The 21,142-nt window shown below is 47.8% G+C and overlaps 1 protein-coding gene across 18 annotated transcripts in view; it reads left to right on the top strand.

Annotated features, from left to right (window-relative positions):
• Positions 1–19,178, top strand: part of HUWE1 (HECT, UBA and WWE domain containing E3 ubiquitin protein ligase 1) — a 154,756-nt gene extending 135,578 nt beyond the window's left edge. For 12 of the 18 annotated variants that reach the window (XM_063634803.1, XM_063634804.1, XM_063634805.1 and 9 more), the window contains 21 exons: positions 543–757; positions 834–1,122; positions 1,251–1,353; positions 2,507–3,053; positions 3,743–4,343; positions 5,177–5,298; positions 5,410–5,566; positions 6,838–6,970; positions 7,237–7,439; positions 8,031–8,158; positions 9,435–9,531; positions 12,151–12,306; positions 12,891–13,136; positions 13,516–13,633; positions 14,274–14,414; positions 15,299–15,586; positions 15,719–15,824; positions 16,467–16,584; positions 17,267–17,448; positions 17,768–17,958; positions 18,553–19,178. In XM_063634803.1, the coding sequence (XP_063490873.1) occupies positions 543–757; positions 834–1,122; positions 1,251–1,353; positions 2,507–3,053; positions 3,743–4,343; positions 5,177–5,298; positions 5,410–5,566; positions 6,838–6,970; positions 7,237–7,439; positions 8,031–8,158; positions 9,435–9,531; positions 12,151–12,306; positions 12,891–13,136; positions 13,516–13,633; positions 14,274–14,414; positions 15,299–15,586; positions 15,719–15,824; positions 16,467–16,584; positions 17,267–17,448; positions 17,768–17,958; positions 18,553–18,655 (4,244 nt within the window). In that variant the 3' untranslated portion in view covers positions 18,656–19,178. Of the gene's footprint in view, positions 1–542; positions 758–833; positions 1,123–1,250; positions 1,354–2,506; positions 3,054–3,742; positions 4,344–5,176; positions 5,299–5,409; positions 5,567–6,837; positions 6,971–7,236; positions 7,440–8,030; positions 8,159–9,434; positions 9,532–12,150; positions 12,307–12,890; positions 13,137–13,515; positions 13,634–14,273; positions 14,415–15,298; positions 15,587–15,718; positions 15,825–16,466; positions 16,585–17,266; positions 17,449–17,767; positions 17,959–18,552 lie in introns of those variants that run through there. The other 6 variants (XM_063634811.1, XM_063634807.1, XM_063634808.1 and 3 more) reach the window with 5 other exon arrangements.
• Positions 19,179–21,142: the final 1,964 nt, after the last annotated feature.

The following is a 21,142-nucleotide window of genomic DNA, read 5'->3' as shown; positions in this document are numbered from 1 at the left end:
TCTGCATGGTAGGTTATTTATAAAGGGTAAGTAACAGTGCATGCAGTCTAGCAAATAACAAAAGCTATTCTGAGCCCAGGGAAGGTGGGGTGGGCCTTCTCTGTGTCCCATGTTTTGCACGCAGTGAAGACATATACACTGGTTTCCCTCAAGGAGTGACATAGGTTTATTTTCTCCAAGTACATATTAGGCACCAATAGAGGTGTGAGAGGCTGGGCGCAGTGGCTCATGCCTGTAATCCTGAAAATTTGGGAAGCAGAGGTCAGAGGATCACTTGAAACCAAGAGTTTAAGACCAGCCTGGGCAACATAGGGAGACCCCATCTCTACAAAAATATATATGTAAATTAGCCAGGCATTTTGGTGCATGCCTGTAGTCCCAGCTACTCAAGATGCTGAGGCAGGAAGACTTGAGCCCAGGAGCTCAACGCTGCAGTGAGTCAAGGGTTGCAGCACTACACTCCAGCCTGGGCAACAGACCAAGACCCTGCCTCAAAAAATTAGTAAGGCGTGAATCCCTTTACATGTTATATCTCCCCTCAGGTATCAGTCTCCCTGAAGGTGTGGACCCCTCTTTTCTGGCTGCCCTGCCTGATGACATCCGTCGGGAAGTTCTACAGAACCAGCTAGGCATTCGTCCACCAACCCGGACTGCCCCCTCCACAAATAGCTCAGCGCCTACAGTGGTGGGGAATCCTGGTGTGACTGAAGTGAGCCCTGAGTTTCTGGCTGCCCTGCCTCCAGCCATTCAGGAGGAAGTATGTGAGCGGGAAGGTGGTGGGGCCAGGCTGCCTGGCAGGAGAAATGCCCTCATTGACTTTTTCTGCTCCATAGGTACTGGCACAGCAGAGAGCTGAGCAGCAGCGACGAGAACTGGCACAGAATGCCAGCTCAGACACCCCTATGGACCCTGTGACCTTCATCCAGACTCTGCCCTCAGACCTGCGCCGTAGTGTCCTAGAGGATATGGAGGACAGCGTGTTAGCTGTGATGCCACCTGACATTGCAGCTGAGGCTCAAGCCCTGAGACGAGAGCAGGAAGCCCGGCAGCGACAGCTCATGCATGAGCGTCTGTTTGGACACAGTAGCACCTCCGCACTCTCTGCTATTCTCCGAAGCCCGGGTACAGAGGGAGGCAAGTGGGAGGGCTCTGGAAAGCTTTAGCCAGATGAGGCTATATTTTCTTATCTTTGTATTACCTATATCCAGTTTACACCCTCTCCACAATCTCAGTTTTTTCTTTCCTTCCAGCTTTTACCAGTCGCTTAAGTGGCAACCGTGGGGTCCAATATACTCGCCTTGCTGTGCAGAGAGGTGGCACCTTCCAGATGGGGGGTAGCAGCAGCCATAACAGGTACCTTTGTCTATTTTTACCTTACCATATCACCACTCAAGTCTATTAGCCCATCTCCCTTAGTTTTATAGGTGGAGAAGCTGAAATCCTGACAGGCAGGATGGATAGTCTCTCTAAGCCATTTCCTTGAATAAGTGAGAGAGCCAGATCTTTGGATTCCCCATTCAGAAAACTACACCTTTTGGTTAGTCTTGCTACCGAAGACCGCAAAAGCAGGCCGGCAGCAGGTGCTAACTGTGGTTTTAATAAGAAGGAATACCACTTGTCTCCCATGCAAGTAGTAAAACAACTAACCACCTGCCTTGAGTTTGTAACACCTAGGCTAGGGAAGTATAGAGGAGTGAGTTAGCCAGGCTAAAACAGAGTGGGCCTGACATGCCAAAATGTGAAAGGAGTGATTGGTTCCTATAAGGCCACAAACTCCTGGTAGTCTAGAGAAGGCAGAAACTAGCATTGTCTCCTAGACTTAGGTATGGTCAGATTTTACCAGTTGATGGATGATATGTGGGCTGGAATCTCTACTGTCTTCTCAGTCGCCGTGTGATGTAGGGCAAGTCACTTAACCTGTTTGAGCCTCTTGTTTATCATCTCAAAAATGGGTGGTTCTCGGCCAGGCGTCGTGGCTCACGCCTATAATCCCAGCACTTTGGGAGGCTGAGGCAGGTGGATCAGTTGAGTCCAGGAGTTCAAGACCAGCCTAGGCAACATGGCAAACCCGATCTCTACCAAAAATGCAAAAAGTAGTTGGGCGTAGTGGCGTGCGCATTAGTAATCCCAGCTACTTGGGAGGCTGAGGCACGAGAATCACTTGAATCCTGGGGGTGGAGGTTGCAGTGAGCTGATATCGCGCCACTGCACTCCAGCCTGGGTGACAGAGCGAGACTCCATCTCAACAAAAAGCTGGTGGGGGTGGGGGTTGATTCTCTAAGCTGTACAGCAGCCCTGAAAGGATGATGTACAGTCATTGTAAAGTGCCTGGTACATAGTAGACACCCAAAAGGGCAGCTGTTACTATGAAGAGCCCTTAGACTGGACACCCTCCTTTCTCAAGCCTCCTTGGAGATATCCAGCTCATTCCCCTCTCCCATTCTTATGCCTAATCCCAGAGCTCTAGCCACTGAAGTGTTACCCAAAAACCATGTTCTGTTTCCAGGCCTTCTGGCAGTAATGTAGATACTCTCCTCCGCCTCCGAGGACGGCTCCTTCTGGACCACGAAGCCCTTTCTTGTCTCCTGGTCCTACTTTTTGTGGATGAGCCAAAGCTCAATACTAGCCGTCTACACCGAGTACTGAGAAATCTCTGCTACCATGCCCAGACCCGCCACTGGGTCATCCGCAGTCTGCTGTCCATCTTGCAGCGCAGCAGTGAGAGTGAGCTATGCATTGAAACACCCAAACTCACTACAAGTGAGGAAAAGGGCAAAAAGTCGAGCAAGAGCTGTGGGTCAAGTAGCCATGAGAACCGTCCCCTGGACCTGCTACACAAGATGGAGTCGAAGAGCTCCAACCAGCTTTCCTGGCTGTCAGTATCCATGGATGCAGCCCTAGGCTGCAGGACTAATATATTTCAGATCCAGCGTTCAGGGGGGCGTAAACATACCGAGAAGCATGCAAGCGGTGGCTCCACCGTCCACATCCATCCCCAAGCTGCTCCTGTTGTCTGCAGACACGTTTTGGATACACTCATTCAATTGGCCAAGGTGAGGGTTTCGAACTCAACTCCTGGGGATGGAAGAAGGGTGGCAGCAAGAGCCTGGGTGAAAGTTGAACACTAAGCAGGCTAGCGTGTCTTTTTGCTCTTATTTTAAGTGTTGAGCCCTATATTGTTTCTAGGGGATTGTCCTATGTGTTTCTGGGGTTTTTTCTTCATTCTTTTCCATTTTTATGTATTGTCTTATTCAGTCATCAAAACAACTGGGCTATGTGATTCCTGTTTTACAGATGAAGAACCTGGGATTCAGAACATTTTATTCATTTTGTCTTATGATTAGAAAGTGATGGAGCTGGACCTAGAATTTAGTGTTCTTTCAATAGTAAGCATTGCTGCCATCTATCAAAGGCCTGCCTTGTGCCAGGCACTGTGCAAAATACATCATGTCGTTTAATCTCCAACAACTTTGCAAGGAAGTGTAGTTATCCTCTCCATTTTATAAGTGCAGAGACTAAAGCTCAGGAAAAGTTTGCTCGTGAGTCTGTATTGCTACAAAGCCCTCATTCATTTCTCTAGGCTGCTTTACTGTCTATTGGATAAAACTCTTATATGACATATCCCCCAATATTTACCAAAATTGTCTGAAGGAGTCTGGGAACCAGTTGTCTTTTCCCTATCAGGAAGGCTCATCTTCTGTGAAGACGTCCTAGACCAAGCCTGTCCTCCTTTTCCCGGCAGGTATTTCCCAGCCACTTCACACAGCAGCGGACCAAAGAAACAAACTGTGAGAGTGATCGGGAAAGGGGCAGTAAGGCCTGTAGCCCATGCTCCTCACAGTCCTCCAGCAGTGGCATTTGCACAGACTTCTGGGACTTATTGGTAAAACTGGACAACATGAATGTCAGCCGGAAAGGCAAGAACTCCGTGAAGTCAGTGCCAGTGAGCGCTGGCGGTGAGGGGGAAACCTCTCCATACAGCCTCGAGGCCTCTCCACTGGGGCAGCTCATGAACATGTTGTCACACCCAGTCATCCGCCGGAGCTCTCTCTTAACTGAGAAACTCCTCAGACTCCTTTCTCTCATCTCAATTGCTCTCCCAGAAAATAAGGTGTCAGAAGCACAGGCTAATTCTGGCAGCGGTGCTTCCTCCACCACTACTGCCACCTCAACCACATCTTCCACCACCACCACTGCCGCCTCCACCACGCCCACACCCCCTACTGCACCAACCCCTGTCACTTCTGCTCCAGCCCTGGTTGCTGCCACGGCTATTTCCACCATTGCCGTAGCTGCTTCGACCACGGTGACTACCCCCACGACTGCTACCACTACTGTTTCAAGTAAGTGTGGATGTAGACTGGGAGCTGTGGGGTGTATACTGTGGCACCCACTTCACCCCCTTTTCCATCCAGATAGTTCTCCCTCAATGATAGCAATCAGCTTGGTTTGTGGTTGTGAGAGCAGAATGTGTTCATTCTCACCCTCATCTGTCCCAGTTCTCTCGCTGTCTCCCTTCCTCCATCCCCATCTGTGTGTCTCTTTCTCTTTCTCCCCTGCCTCTCACACACACACACACTCCTTTGAAGGTCAGCAGGCATTCACTGAATGTGGCTTCCCTAGGCTAGGCACCAGAAGGAGGAAAAAAAGTTCCATCCTCAGGGAATTCCCAGCCTTTCCAGTCATGTTGAGGGAGCCAGTTCTCATGGGAAATAGTTCAAGGGCAGGCAGGATACAGTGTGATTCAGAGTAACCAGATCATCCCAGGAAATAAAGGGAATGAGCCCTGCCACAGATTAGTAAGAATTATCTGAAGAAGTGGGTTTTAAAGAATAGAGGGGGCCATGATGATGGGGGAATAGTTGGAAGAAATGCCTGGGGTTCTTGATCAGCTTGGAAGTTACAGTCATAAGAGTCCTCTTTGAGTTTATGGTGAGATGTGATTGTGCCACTGCATTCTAGCTTGGGCAACAGAGCGAGACCGTGTCTCTAATAAAAAATAAAAAGCCTTTATCGTCCCAAGTCATTTAGATTTGCCTTTGGTGGGTGGGTTTTCCTTTTCAGTACTTTACCATTTTGAAGCCCTGGGCAATTCAGCGATTCCTTGATTTTGTCACTTACTCCCTGGCTTGTGAGTTTCAGGGAGGCTTACAGTGTTCTGTCTGTTTCCTCAAAGTTTCTGCCACTACTAAGGGCAGCAAATCTCCAGCGAAGGTGGGTGATGGGGGCAGCAGCAGTACAGACTTTAAGATGGTGTCCTCTGGCCTCACTGAAAACCAGCTACAGCTCTCTGTAGAGGTGAGTCCAAGCTCTTCTGATCTGCTAAGACTTGGGGAGAAAGGATGAACAGGGTAGATAATGATTTTGTTCTCAGGCTGGGGCTTACTCCTTCTGTCTTCTTTTTCTCAGGTGTTGACATCCCACTCTTGTTCTGAGGAAGGCTTAGAGGATGCAGCCAACGTACTACTGCAGCTCTCCCGGGGGGACTCTGGGACCCGGGACACTGTTCTCAAGCTGCTACTGAATGGAGCCCGCCATCTGGGTTATACCCTTTGTAAACAAATAGGTAATAGCAGGAGTAAAGCATTTTCTCTTTCTGAAGGTTTCCACTTAGGTGCTTCCTCTTTCTGGAATCCTTTCCTGAATCCCCAAGCTGAATCAGATACCTCCATGTCCCTATAACACAGCCTCCATGCTCCCTCTGTCATAACACAGATTACCCTGGGTTATCATCTGTTTTCCTCTGCTCAGTTGTTTGAAAGCAAGGCTGGGTTTGTCTCTTCATCCCCGCTGCCTGGCACACAATGGTGCTTAATGAAGGGAAAAGAGAACACATGGGAACAGCAGTGCCTCCTTTCTTCTCCATGCTGGGCACTCGTAAGAGCCCCATGATAAGACAGCTGAGGCAGCTTCACCCCTTCAAAGTATGTGCCTACACTGCATTCAGCCTCAGGAATTATAGAGTCAGAATAGTACCCTCTGCTTTTGTGTAATTTTGAGGGTACAAAAATTCTAAGAACAGTTACAAATTACCTAGTTTCTATCGTCTTCCTCCCTGTTTTACTGAGAAGAAAGCCAAAACCCAGGATGATAAAGTGATTGGACCAAGGAGTACAGCCAGGTTTTCTTTCAACAGAGTCTCTCTACCCTGTCCCACCCTCATTCCAATCATGAGTCTCCCTAGATCTTGGCTACATACTTAGTTGTGTCTCTCCTTCACCCCTATGTCCCTAAGTCTGGGGTGATAGGAGAGTTGGTTGGCCTGTATAACTCGGTGTTCTTTGCTGCATGAAAATTACAACGTTCTTGCAGAAAGAATTTGGCCTCTGACCTTTCTCTCTTGGCTGCCACCATCTATTCCACACCTGTGGGCCAGGCACTGTCTAGGCACTCTACCATATAATTATCTCTTAATTCTCACAGCAACCTTGTGAGGTTAGGCAGTAATATTCCCAGTATTAATAATATTGGTTAGCAAATTGGGCAAGGGGTCAAGAAATTTGCCTGAAACCACCACAGAACCTCAGTAATTTTGAGAGATATGTGGGATTTCAGCCATGGTCTGTTTAACTCCAGCGGAGATAGTGTTTCTCTTCTACATGAAACTCATTTCATGCAGATTCAGCAGATCCCTGTGGCCATAGGTAAATTGGTAGTCCCAGGTGACGGTCCGTGGACACGCATAATAAGCTGAACAGAGCACGATTCCAGCTCACTCTGGGTTCTCTGTAGCTGAGCAATGAAGAGTGGCCTAAGCAGGTGTCTTAGAGAGATTTGGCTTTTAGCCACTTTACCAGGGGAGTCTCTGAACACTTGCTGACTCCTCTGCCTGCTCAGGTACCCTGCTGGCCGAGCTGCGGGAATACAACCTCGAGCAGCAGCGGCGAGCCCAATGTGAAACCCTCTCTCCTGATGGCCTGCCTGAGGAACAGCCACAGACCACCAAGCTGAAGGGCAAAATGCAGAGCAGGTGGGTGGTAGCCATCCTTTGGCTGGGGGCTTGAATCTGGGATATTCTGGAAGATGGCTCTTGCTGGTTTCCTGGTCTTTTTTATTTCTCTGGGTGATTTTCGTATCTTTCCTATACACACTTGACCCATTTTTTTCTACTTCCTACTTGGAAGATTTCCTTCTGAGTTTCCTTACCCCTCTGGTTGACACCAGGAAGCCTTGCTTGCTTTGGGTGTTTATACTTTGATGCTGTCAATATACGCAAGCCACCTCTACACTATCCAGGTTTGACATGGCTGAGAATGTGGTAATTGTGGCATCTCAGAAGCGACCTTTGGGTGGCCGGGAGCTGCAGCTGCCTTCTATGTCCATGTTGACATCCAAGACATCTACCCAGAAGTTCTTCTTGAGGGTACTACAGGTCATCATCCAGCTCCGGGACGACACGCGCCGGGCTAACAAGAAAGCCAAGCAGACAGGCAGGCTAGGTATGGAACTAGAGTGTCCAGTTGAGGGGAAGGGTTGGTGGCGGTAAAGCCAGATTCCTTGGAGGTGCAGGACTTAACGGCCTGTCTCCTTTCTGTTTGACCTTTCCAAAAGGAAAATGATTATCCTTTTTTCAGAGTGTTGATGGCTGCATTCTACATCTCATTCAAGCTATCTGCGTAGGAAATTCATTAGGGGGAGTGGGAATTAAGGGGGAGTGGAAATCTGGCAGGGAAATTGGGGGCCAGCCTTTTGCTGAACAAGACTTAACTCACTAGGTGCATCTCCTTTCTGCTTCCTTGGTCATTTCTAACTAAGCCGTGGCTTGACAAATCATTTTCCCTACCTCTTTCCTCCTGTCCCACAGAACCCTCTTGCACAAAACCATCTGTCTGTCTAGCATCATGCCCCCTGCCCTTATCTGTAATGGTAAATCTTAGCGCCTGATGATGAGCACTCTGAATCTTCCTGAGCTAAAGCTCAAAAGACCTCAGCAAGATGCCCTGTGGCAGCCCAGGAGATAGGAGAGAGAATATTGGGCTTTCCCTCTTCCTATATTTTATATCTTGCCTTCCTCTTTCTCTTTCTCCCAGGTTCCTCCGGTTTAGGCTCAGCTAGCAGCATCCAGGCAGCTGTTCGGCAGCTGGAGGCTGAGGCTGATGCCATTATACAAATGGTACGTGAGGGTCAAAGGGCGCGGAGACAGCAACAAGCAGCAACGGTTAGCATGATGCCTGTGGCCCCTCATTCATTTGTCTCTCCACTCATCCCCCCACCATGTCATCAGTGGGGTTTCATTGCCTTTACCTTGTATGCTTTTGCATTAAGTTTGCTATATGAATGCTTCTGGACAAAAGGGTTACTTTCTGTTGGTGTTTTCCTATTTGTTGATTGGTTTGCTGGTTTGATTTGATTTAAAGCTTGGCCATCATACCCCACTCCCAGCTATCCAGTCAACAGTGGCGCTTTTGCAAACTGCCTGATGCTAAGTGTTGTCTGGGTTCTGAGGGGATATGGGGTGAAGTTTTTTTTCAGTCCCATGGAACAATGCAGGTACATCAGAAACATCTCAGGAATCCTACCATTGAAAGTCCCCCAAGCTTGGTACATATCCCACACAGCTACTTCTGTCTGTGGCTGCTCCCTCCACCCTGCCCTCTGCCTTTATTCTCCATAGTCCCTTGGCACCTAGGCACTCAGGCACTTTTAGGAGGAAACCTTCAGGTACTTAAGTAGCCAGCTCAGTGTTGGGGTCCCGGCATTGAGTGGCTGCAGTGAAAGCCTGGCATCACATGTGTATGCTGTGGCACTCCCTCATTGTTTTCCTGTCCTTGCAACATGTAAGTTACCTTTCCAAGATCCAAGAAAGGTATCCCAAGACCTGATATTTCTTTGCATATAATTACTATTATACAGTATGGTTTTATGGAGTAGGCAGGGAAAAGCCTTGAACTTAGGGGCAGTGACTCCAGGAAGGTAGAAAGGGAAAATAAAGCTGTTATTCTGGAGTATTTTTTCTGCCGAGTCTCTTTACCATTACCCGAAAAGATATCGGCTTTTTAAATAATCCCACTCATGAGAGGTTGCTCTAATTCTCCTATTATTTCCACTTTTGTGAGAAAACAGAAACAAAGAGCAGACCTACCTTCCACCCATCTGAATTTTTTATACACACATACACACACACACACAACAGAAGAAGACTTGAAGTCTATATACAGGAGGCTAGTTCTGACTGGTCACAGATCTGGATTGTAGACTGTAGGAAATGTAGGCATCCAAGGAGCTATTGGGAAAAGCTTGCAAAACACAGTGGAGAAAAGCAGAAGAGTTGGGAAAGCATCCTTTTGTCCTGGATAGCTACAGTTTTTCCCACCCAAATATGGGAAGCTTCTTTGCAAGCTCAATGTATGAGAAGTGGAAGGGCCAACCTCTAGCCTGCCTCTAAGGAAAGCAGAGTTGCACCCTTATGTGATTTTTGTCTCCCTTTTATCCAGTCGGAGTCTAGCCAGTCAGAGGCGTCTGTCCGGAGGGAGGAATCACCCATGGATGTTGACCAGCCATCTCCCAGCGCTCAAGATACTCAATCCATTGGTCAGTACTACTTCCTGTTTCCAGCCGAGCAAAAGGGATAGCCAGTCTTCTGGAATGTCTGCTGAATCCCCTGCTCCCAGCATATATAAGCCCAGTGTTTTCCCATTTGTTCTAGTAAACCCGAGTTTCTGTAAATGATGACAGGTGTTTGACAACCAAGGCACACTTTTCTTTCCTGTAGTAAAGAAAATGGTGGGATATTATGTATTCAGACAGCATGTTTTTGTGGGGTTTTCTGTTGTGGTTGTTTTTGAGACAGTCTCCCTCTGTCGCCAGACTGGAATGCAGTGGCACGATGTCTGCTCACTGCAACCTCTGCCTCCTGGGTTCGAGCAATTCTCCTGTTTCAGCCTCCCGAGGAGCTGGGATTACAGGCACGCGCCACCACACCTGGCTAGTTTTTGTATTTTTTTTTTTTAATAGAGACAAGTTTCGCCATGTTGGCCAGGCTGGTCTCGAACTCCTGACCTCAGGTGATCCACCTGCCTTGGCCTCCCAGAGTGTTAGAACTACAGGCGTGAGCCACCGCGCCCAGCCCAGCATGTGTTTTAAATCTTTTGTTTTATTATTGAGGCAGGGTCTTTCTCCGTCACCTAAGCTAAGATGCAGTAACATAGTCATAGCTCACTGCAACCTCAAACTTCTGAGCTCAATCGATCCTCCTGCCTTGGCTATCTGAGTAGCTGGGACTGTAAGGGACAGGCCACCATGCCCAGTTAATTTTTTTTATCTTTGTAGAAATGGAGTCTCACTATGTTGCCCAGGCTGGTCTTGAACTCCTGGCCTCAAGCCGTCCTCTCACTTCAGTCTCCCATGTTTTATTTATTTCTTTTTTTTTTCTTTTTTTTGAGACAGAGTCTGGCTCTGTCATCCAGGGTGGAGTGCAGTGGTGCTATCTCCGCTCACTGCAACCACCACCTCCTGGGTTCAAGTGATTCTCCTGCCTCAGCCTCCCAAGTAGCTGGGATTACAGGCGCCTGCCACCATGCCTGGCTAATTTTTTTTTGTATTTTTAGTAAAGACAGGGTTTCGCCATATTGGCCAGGCTGGTTTCAAACTCCTGACCTCAGGTGATCCACCTGCCTCGGCCTTCCAAAGTGCTGGGATTACAGGCATGAGCCACGGCCGACCAGCCTTAGTCTCCCATGTTTTAAATCTTGGCTCCCCCATTTACTGCTTCGGGGACCTGAGGCAAACCTCTTTGTTAGGTTTCCTTGTTTAAGATAGGAATGTTCAGTTGTTAGGATTAAATGAGTTAACACATGTATAGTGGTTAGAGAAGCACACGATGAATGCTATTGTTAGCAGCATTTCTCAAAGTCAATCATACACAGGATATGTTTTGGCACCCTCAACACATTCCCATGGAATAGTATTCTTGTAGGACAACCATTGTTATCCTACTTCTCATCAGGATTTGGAGAGAGAGATGTTATTCCCGTGTTCTGTATTCACCTTCTTTTACCTAAGGTCATATGATTTGCAAGTACTGGAGCCAGGATTCAAACCTAAGGCTGTCAGAACCTTGAAGAATAGTCAGGATTTGGGTAAAGGATGCAAAGGTCAGGAAGAAACCTAAGCAGTGCAGGTGTATGGGGGTCGGGGGTTGATGAGAAAACAGTCACTTACTCCCCACCCAGAAGATGGGGCTGTGTCTTGCTGCTTAGCTACTGAGCAGAGGTAAGAATAAGCCCCCAGTGAGTATCAGGAAAAGTACCAGCCGTTGGGTTCCATCTGTCATACCATGGCTTCTCAGGGTTTTAAACTGCCCCAGGACAAGATGACTAATTTAGGAGGCATTAGACGGCCAGGCGCGGTGGCTCACGCCTATAATCCCAGCACTTTGGGAGGCCAAGGCAGGTGGATCACGAGGTCAGGAGTTCAAGACCAGCCTGACCAACATGGTGAAACCAAGTCTCTACTAAAAATACAAAAATTAGCCGGGTATGGTGGCTTGCACCTGTAATTCCAGCTACTCAGGAGGCTGAGGCTAGAGAATCGCTTGAACCCAGGAGGCGGAGGTTGCAGTGAGCCAAGATCACGCCACTGCACTGCAGCCTGGACAACAGAACGAGACTGTCTCAGGAAAAAAAAAAAATAGGCATTAGACTTAATGTTAGAAAGATTTAGCTTGATGTCCTGGTGCTGTCTTCCTCGGAAACCAAAATGAGGAAAAGACAGCCTACTTTCCAAGGCCAGCTGTCACAATTCAATGACGATAGTGTCCTAAAATGTCCTGTGTAAACTGGAAGGCAACCATCCAAAGCTCCACTGTTGTTACATTACCCTGAAGTAATCCACAGATTCTCTTGAAACTAGTGAGGCAGTGACTAGACTAGCACTATCTGGATCTGCAGTAGCACCTGTGGCTTTTGAGCACCTTAAATGTGGCTAGCGCAACTGAGGAACCAGATTCATTATTTTATTTATTCTGTTTAATGTAAATGCCATCCAGTGCAGGTCCTAGACCTTGTTTCAGATGTTGCTCGGTGAGTACCACTCAGTGGCCAATGGTCCCCTCTACTTGTTCTGTATATTAGTTGGTGCGTTTGATCTAGAAAGATCTAAGCAGAAGGGAAATTTTGAAGACTTTCTGACTCTCTTCTGTGTGCCCTCCAGCCTCCGATGGAACCCCACAGGGGGAGAAGGAAAAGGAGGAAAGACCACCTGAGTTACCCCTGCTCAGTGAGCAGCTGAGCTTGGACGAGCTGTGGGACATGCTTGGGGAGTGTCTAAAGGAACTAGAGGAATCCCATGACCAGCATGCGGTGCTAGGTGAGTTGTGGCCTAAAGGCCCAGGTCCCAACCCACTGGTCTGCTCTGGGGCCCTTCCTGCCAGCTTGTTTTTCTTCCTTCCAGGTTACTCCTCTCCCTCAGTGTCCCTGTAATGAGAATTCAAAAGAGAAGTGTTTTTTCTCTGACCTCAGTATAAAAAAGATTGACTTTCTCTTTTAATAGTTGGTGTCTTTCACTTTGTAGACAAGGGGAATCTTTATAACTGGTTAGCTATCCCATTTTTCTTTTGCTTCAAGGAAGTTTCTCTGTGACTTGATTCTACCATCATATTTCCCTGCAAGTTCTCATTGTTTCTACTTTTTTTTTTTTTTTTTTTTTTTTTTTTATCAGAAATGAGGTCTCACTATGTTGCCCAGGCTGATCTCAAACTCCTGGGCTCAAGCAGTTTTCCCACCTCGGCCTCCCAAAGTGCTGGGATCATAGGTGTGAGCCACCACACCTAGCCTAGTTTTCATTATTTCTTCTTCCTTATTTATTTTTGTAATTTGTTTATGATGGCAAAGAGGTTTGCATGTTGAAGTTTGCAAAGTAAAATGTTACTTCCCCATCATTCCTACCCCTAGTGCTACAGCCTGCCGTCGAGGCCTTCTTTCTGGTCCATGCCACAGAGCGAGAGAGCAAGCCTCCTGTCCGAGACACCCGTGAGAGCCAGCTGGCACACATCAAGGACGAGCCTCCTCCACTCTCCCCTGCCCCCTTAACCCCAGCCACGCCTTCCTCCCTTGACCCATTCTTCTCCCGGGAGCCCTCATCTATGCACATCTCCTCAAGCCTGCCCCCTGACACACAGAAGTTCCTTCGCTTTGCAGGTACAGGGAACTTTTAGGCTGCCAGGTGTAGAAGGCTTCATTTTAAACAGGATTGTTTCATACAGTTAATCCTTAGCTGATTCCAGAAAGAGAGAGAGAGAGAGTGTGTGTGTGTGTGTGTGTGTGTGTGTGTATGTACGTACACACACCCGTGCACGTAAACCCTGCATGGTCTCCCATGGCCTCAGGATACTCAGATTTAGAATAGAAATGCTCAGATTCACATTCACACCTCAAGGGTTGGCCCTTGGTTTTGACTAGTCCTTTAGAGCCCTGAAATAAGGAAGAGGAAGGAAGAGAGAGTTGCTAGCTGGTTGGCTGTCTTACAGCTTCTGGGGCCCATGATGTGCTTAATTCCTGCTGTCACTTCTCCCCTCAGAGACTCACCGCACTGTGTTAAACCAGATCCTACGGCAGTCCACGACCCACCTTGCTGATGGGCCTTTTGCTGTCCTGGTAGACTACATTCGTGTCCTCGACTTTGATGTCAAGCGCAAGTATGTGTCCTGGATATTGGGGGGTAGAGGGGTGGTGAGAACTCCCCAAATGGTAACTTGCCTCTGAAGTTACACTTGAGGCCACAAGTTTCCTTTGGTGGCAGCACTTGGAATGGTGGTGGTGGGGAGGGAAGAGACAGCTGTACCATTGATGGCCATCATACCTAAATATTCCTGGGCTTCTCCACCCCATCTGCATTTTTCATCAGCAAAACAGAGTCACATGATTTTTGAACCACACGATTTCTAAAGTTCTGTTCCATCTGTTGGGGGTAGTACAGGAGGCACAGGTGGCCATAGTACACGCACAGCAGGGTTCCAGGGGCTTCCACAACACTCCTGGAGTCATCCCTATGCCTCTCCTCCTCCTCATGCATGTATACATGCTTACCTGCTTGTGGCAGAAATCACATGTCACAATCTTTGTGGGCCGTTACTCAGTGGAGGTAAGAAAAATTTAGAGTTGGTAATGAGTGATCTACCTCTCCCAACTACTGGGCATTTCCCAAACAGGTGTGGAGCAGAGATCAAAGTGTTTGGAGGATAGAAGGAGCATCATTGTGGGTCTTCTTCCTAATCACACAAACAAATTTGTTCTGTCACCCTTAATCCTATCTTCCTTCCTTTTCTACCTCCCAAGATATTTCCGCCAAGAGCTGGAGCGTTTAGATGAGGGGCTCCGGAAAGAAGACATGGCTGTGCATGTCCGTCGTGACCATGTGTTTGAAGACTCCTATCGTGAGCTGCATCGCAAATCCCCCGAAGAAATGAAGAATCGATTGTAAGGGCCCAGGAACGGAGAAAAGATGGCGGGTGGGAGGTGGGGCCTCCTGCACAGTAGTGATGGCTTGCCCTAGCCTCAAATTTAGGGAGGTGCTGCCCTCCCTAATAGGAATTCCCCATAGGAATCTGGTTTTAGATAATCTTATTGAGTTGTCTCCTATCTTCTGGGCCTGCCCTGCTGGCTGGCCCTTTAGCTAAGTTACCCAACAATTCCCAGACAGGAAAGTCTTTGGTGTTCATAAGGATATACCTGCTGGCTTTGCAATAAGAGCTTTAACATTGCTATACAAGGAATGCCCATGTATGAGTGGCCTCCACCAATCTGGTAACTGCTCACTGGTGATTCTGAAGCCACCTACAGGAGATCAGCAGTTTGTAATACTGAGCATAGGAGCTGATGAGATGAAAGACCTATTGGAGTTGTTTAATGATTCCTCGCCATCTCTTATGGTGTGGGCTCTCCATCTGTGCTATCACAAGAAGTCAGGGAGTCTCCCTAGACAGACTGTATGCCATGTTCTTCCACCACCAAATACCTTTAGAGAATTTGGACTCTGGGCTTATCCCTCTCTAATACCACTTTTCTCCCCTCCCCACTTCACCTAAGCAAGGCCTCATTTATTTCTCTGATACCTTTCCTATTGGTGTTTTCTGGAATATCTGCTAACCTTAACTATTTTGGGACATCTCCTCTGTCAGTGGTGCTTTTCTTTGGTCCCAGATCTCCACCCCACTCCTGGGCTGTCCTGGCACTCTCTGTTTACCTCTTCATCTGACACTGCACTCCCCAGACACTGATTCACAGTCTCTCACTCACACAAATTACTAGATGTATCCTGGGTTTTCTGCACAGCTCTTTTCTGCTTCTGCTTTCTTATGCAGGTATATAGTATTTGAAGGAGAAGAAGGGCAGGATGCTGGCGGGCTCCTGCGGGAGTGGTATATGATCATCTCTCGAGAGATGTTTAACCCTATGTATGCCTTGTTCCGTACCTCACCTGGTGATCGAGTCACCTACACCATCAATCCATCTTCCCACTGCAACCCCAACCACCTCAGCTACTTCAAGTTTGTCGGACGCATTGTGGCCAAAGCTGTATATGACAACCGTCTTCTGGAGTGCTACTTTACTCGATCCTTTTACAAACACATCTTGGGCAAGTCAGTGAGGTGAGGATGAGGCATAGTCCTGGGACTGTCCTCAGTCCTGGGGGTCTGGTCTTTTTGTGTCCCATCCTTGTGCTCCTTCTCCCCCCCCCCCCCCCCCACAAACCATGACCCTGTATAATTGTGTTTTTCTAGATATACAGATATGGAGAGTGAAGATTACCACTTCTACCAAGGTCTGGTTTATCTGCTGGAAAATGATGTCTCCACACTAGGCTATGACCTCACCTTCAGCACTGAGGTAGGTCAGGAAATCCTAATCACAGCACATCCCAGCCAGTCTGGAAGATCCATTCCAGGTTCACCTTAGAACTAGCACTGCGTGACCTTCTCATAGTTCTAAGGAAGCATCTTGACTTAAAGCTGCAGCAGGTGTTTGTGAGTGACATCACAAACAGGAAAACCAGAATTTGCAGGCCATTTCCTAGTTTCACCTTTATTTAAAAAAAAAAAAAAAAAATGCTCCAGTACATAATTCTTCATTCCCAAGGGTAGGTCTTTGTAGAAAAATTGTACAAATGTAAGTGGGGGGGAAATGAAGGTAATTAAGGTTACTCTTCTCCTAAATTGTTTTCCGAAGAGATTACATTCCGTTACGTATGTTAGCCATTCCCTTTTCCCTTTTACCACTGATAGTTGCCTTACTCTCTTCTGCCTTCTTTGTGGGTCTTAGAGCCAAAGAGTATTTTCCTCTTTCCTACCCAAAGCCTTTCCCTATAAGGGGAGTTGCGAGCTATGAGTAGTAGGAAAAGTCACTGTTTTGTATGGACTTGCCTCATCTCTCTGCCGAGGACATGGCAAGGGGTTTAGGGTGTGTTCCTACGTATCTAATCCCATCCTAGACGAAGTCTGATATGTATGATTGGTGTTCTGGTTGTTCTAGGTCCAAGAGTTTGGAGTTTGTGAAGTTCGTGACCTCAAACCCAATGGGGCCAATATCTTGGTAACAGAGGAGAATAAGAAGGAGTATGTACACCTGGTATGCCAGATGAGAATGACAGGTAGGGGAACTGTTCCTAGACCTCTAGTTGCTCAATATGAGAAGAGGTCGGACTTGATTCATTTGATAGGCATGTTTTGTTTTCCTCCACTATGACAGAGCCACAAATGCCTTGCACAGAAGACAAAACACTTGATCAAAAATACTTAACTTTGGGCACGGTGGCTCATGCCTATAATCCCAGCACTTTGGGAGGCCGAGGTGGGCGGATCAGTTGAGGTCAGGAGTTTGAGACCAGCCTGGCCAACATGGTGAAACCCCATCTCTACTAAAATAAAAAATTAGCAAAGTGTGGCCGCGTGCGCCTGTAGTCCCAGCTACTTGGGAGGCTGAGGCAGAAGAATTGCTTGAACCCGGGAGGTGGAGTTTGCAGTGAGCTGAGATCGCACCACTCTACTGCAGCCTGGGCGACAGAGTGAGACTCCATCTCAAAAAAAAAAAAAAAAAAAAACTTCACTGGGCACAGTGGCTCACACTTGTAATCCTAGCACTTTGGGAGGCTGAGGCAGGAGGATAGCTTGAGCCCAGGGGCTTGAGACTAGCCTGGGCAGAATTAACCAGTCATAGTGGTGCATGCCTGTAGTCCCAGCTAACAGTGGTAGATGGGAGCCAGATGGGGGATCTCTGACCCTCTACGGTTGTGTGAGTTTAGAAGTCATGTGGCTTTTTGGTTATCTCACCAGGAGCCATCCGCAAGCAGTTGGCAGCTTTCTTAGAAGGCTTCTATGAGATCATTCCAAAGCGCCTCATTTCCATCTTCACTGAGCAGGAGTTAGAGCTGCTTATATCAGGACTGCCCACCATTGACATTGATGATCTGAAATCCAACACTGAATACCACAAGTACCAGTCCAACTCTATTCAGGTGAGCTGCTGCTGGCATCCCTTCTCATATGGTCCTCTTACCCTAGGCAACGCTAGTTTGTGTGATACCAAATAAGCCAGTAGTACTCTTAGAGGAAGTTGCCTGTAGAAGATAGTCTACCTATATCTAACTCTTTGTTCTCCTGGAGCATAGCAGACTTCTCTTGGCCATCTTACGAATGAAAGGAACTAAAGCTCATCCCACAGAAGGGACTTGCCTCAGATACCAAGTCCAGTCCTGTTTCCTAGATTCCATCCCCCCCTACCCTGCTTCTAGGAGCTTTCTACCTAACACTGGCTTCATGGGTCCCTTCCTACAGATCCAGTGGTTCTGGAGAGCATTGCGTTCTTTCGACCAAGCTGACCGTGCCAAGTTCCTCCAGTTTGTCACGGGTACTTCCAAGGTACCCCTGCAAGGTTTTGCTGCCCTCGAAGGCATGAATGGCATTCAGAAGTTTCAGATCCATCGAGATGACAGGTCCACAGATCGCCTGCCTTCAGCTCACACATGGTAAAAGGAAGGGTTTGTTTCTCCTTTTCAGCGCTTAGATTGAGCTTGCATACTTGATGTTTTCAGGACCCTACCCAAGATTGGGAACGCAAATGTGGCTGAGTCCTGGACCTTGGGTAACTCACAATTTGGTGTTTCTATGGAGGTGATGTTTGAGATGAGATGTGCTAGACACAAGGGGGGCTGGGGAGACACTGGCAGGTAAACAGCACCACAAGAGAGCATGGTGTATTCCAAGGCCAGCGTGACTGGAGCAAGGAGGAGTTGCAGGGAGCAGAAGTCTAAAGAGCTCAGCAGAGGTCCAATTTCCAGTGACTCTGAAAACCTCCTTCAAGTTTGCACTTTAGCCTGTGGGCGAGTGAGGCCAGGGTGTTTAAGGAGGAGTGACAGGGTCAGATTTTTGGTTTTGGTGCCTGATGGCCAATTTGGGAGCAAGATAAAGGGGGTAGACTGGGCTGAGACAAGATTGGGAGTCATCAAGAAGCAGGGAGTTGGTTTCTTCAGGGAGGGGAGGGGCTGGTGGGCACCATGGGAACACACAGATTTGGTTATCTGTCATCCCTCACCACGAACTGATCTTTCTTCTTTCCTTAGTTTTAATCAGCTGGATCTGCCTGCCTATGAGAGCTTTGAGAAGCTCCGCCACATGCTACTATTGGCTATCCAGGAGTGCTCTGAAGGCTTTGGGCTGGCCTAATAAGGCCCTGCCCACCTCTGTGGGGTTTTTTTTTTACCATTGTTGGACCTGGGGAGGGGGGAGTTAAAAAAAGAACCAGAAAGAAATTGTCAAAAACCAATAAATGAAATCCACCAACTCACCGTGTGTGTCCCAGCTGCCCCATCTTCCCCAGCGCATACCTGTTCCTCTTGTCATTCTCTTCCCGCCTCCTGTTTCCTCACCTTCTCTCCCCTTTCCATGCCGTCCATGATCCCCACCCCATGTGTTTTAAAAAGGCAGTAGCCTTTGCAGGGACCTGTCTGTCCCAACTGTTTGAACAGTGTGCTCCTCAGATTCTGTGTTCAGAAGGATTTGCTGCATTGAGACTTGAAACCTTTGGATAGGGGAAAAAATTATATATATATATATATTTTTTTGTTCTGTTTGCATTTCTTAATTTGTGCTTGGAATGTGTTGATGTGCACAGCTAATGATTCAATGCGAGACAAGATTGGCGTCTGTGTTGTGGAGGTTTCAAATAAAGAGCACTCTTCATAACTCACTTTTCACAATGGAGTTTTTTTCAAACTTAAAAAAAAAAAAACTCTTAAGCACATGCTAGGCATCTGGAGAAAAGATCCGAATGGATTCTCCAGGAAACCATCCCTGCCCTACCCACTTGCCCACCTGCCTCCACCACTGGTGCAACTTCCTCCTTCAGAGTCAGTTTCTGCAGTCAGGAGAGATGGGCAGTTCACCAGGAATTGGGGGTGGGGGCATCTGTTTTTTTTTAGAATGGGAGCCGCACTTGGGGATGGTGATGGTGTTAGAGATTGCAGCCCAGGACAAAGCATCACCTTGCTCAAGGGGAACAAACTGCAGCAGGTTGTACAAAACGTTCAGAGAGCTCACTTGACCCAACCGAGGGTTTTACTTGGTGAGCCTTTCTAGTAGTCTTGAGTCTGGGGCTCAGTTTTAGATTTTTATTTCATTAATGTTTGTTTATTTCTAATAAATTTTAATAAGCGAGTAATTTAACTAGGTCACCAGAAGACCATTCTTTTTGTTTGTCTATTTTTGTTGTCGTCACTCCCTCTCATCATCTGTCTGCCAGTCTGTTCACAGATCACCTTGTAGTCCCTTGTGGTTTTTACTCCATCCAGTGCTTAAAGCTGATCTAAGGACTTCGATGGTTCCAGCCTTCAAAGAAAAAAATAATTTAATAAAAATTTAGTTAGAAAAAATAACCCCAAGTGGTGCTTGCCTTGTGTGGTTTTTCTCATTCCCTGAGGTGCTACCTCTGAACAGATTGTCCCCTTGACCTTGTCCCAAAGTATGGGTCTAGGAAAGCAAGGGTGTGTCTTTAACCTGATCCCCTGGTCCTGAAGCCAAGGCTGCTAGCCGTTTCCCCCTTTTTTATAGTGTTCCCACTCTTTTGTGCCTGGCCCTGCTTTGACGACTGAGAAGGCAGAGGAATTGCCCCATCCCTGTTACTGAGCTTCTAGTAGGGAGGTGAAGACAGTGATTAGTTTTGTGACAGATGAAGAAAGGAGTCTCAATGCACATAGAAGTGCCTGACCTAGCCTGGAGAGTCAGGGAAAGCTTTCCATTGTCGGTGCACTTGGATTGCAGCCTAAAGCTGAGCAGGAGTTGAGGTTAAGCAGAGACGGATCATGTAATTGAAGGCAGCAGGAGTTTATTTGCTTAGAGTCCAGCGGGACTTTAAAATGGAAGAGATACACCAGGTGCGGTGGCTCACACCTGTAATCCCAGCACCTTGGGAGGCTGAGGCGGGTGGGTCACCTGAGATAAGGAGTTTGAGACCAGCCTGGCCAAAATGGCAAACCCCGTCTCTACTGAAAATACAAAAATTAGCCGGGCGTGCTGGCGGGCGCCTGCAGTCCCAGCTACTGGTGGTCGTGGCCACCACGCCAGTCCCAGCCAGGCGCCGTGACTCACACCTGTAATCCCAGCACTTTGGGAGGCTGAAGCAGGAGAATCGCTTGAACCCGGGAGGCAAAGGTTGCAGTGAGCTGAGATCACGCCATTGCACTCCAGCCTGGGTGACTGACTGAGACTCAGTCTCAAAAAAAAAAGGAATAAGCAGAAAGAGTAGAATTTGTCAATAAGCAGTAAGATTTTTTTTTTTTTTGAGAAGGAGTCTCGCTCTTTCACCCAGGCTGGAGTGCAGTGGCGCGATCTCGGCTCACTGCAGGCTCCGCCCCCCGGGGTTGACACTGTTCTCCTGCCACAGCCTCCCGCGTAGCTGGGACTACAGGCGCCCGCCACCTCGCCTGGCTAATTTTTTGTATTTTTAATAGAGACGGGGTTTCACCGTGTTAGCCTGCGTGGTCTCGATCTCCTGACCTCGTGATCCGCCCGCCTCGGCCTCCCAAAGTGCTGGGATTACAGGCGTGAGCCACCGCGCCCGGCCAAAGATTAACTGGTTCTTTGAAATAAAAGTCTGGCAGGTAATTTAAGTTTGAAAGTAAAGGGGGTTCCTGGGTTGGAGGTTGGGGGTTGGAT

This window comes from Symphalangus syndactylus, chromosome X (genome assembly GCF_028878055.3).
Source record: "Symphalangus syndactylus isolate Jambi chromosome X, NHGRI_mSymSyn1-v2.1_pri, whole genome shotgun sequence".
Classification (NCBI taxonomy): Eukaryota; Metazoa; Chordata; class Mammalia; order Primates; family Hylobatidae; genus Symphalangus; species Symphalangus syndactylus.
Note: the sequence above shows the minus strand (reverse complement) of the source record. Positions and strands in the feature narration are given on the sequence as shown.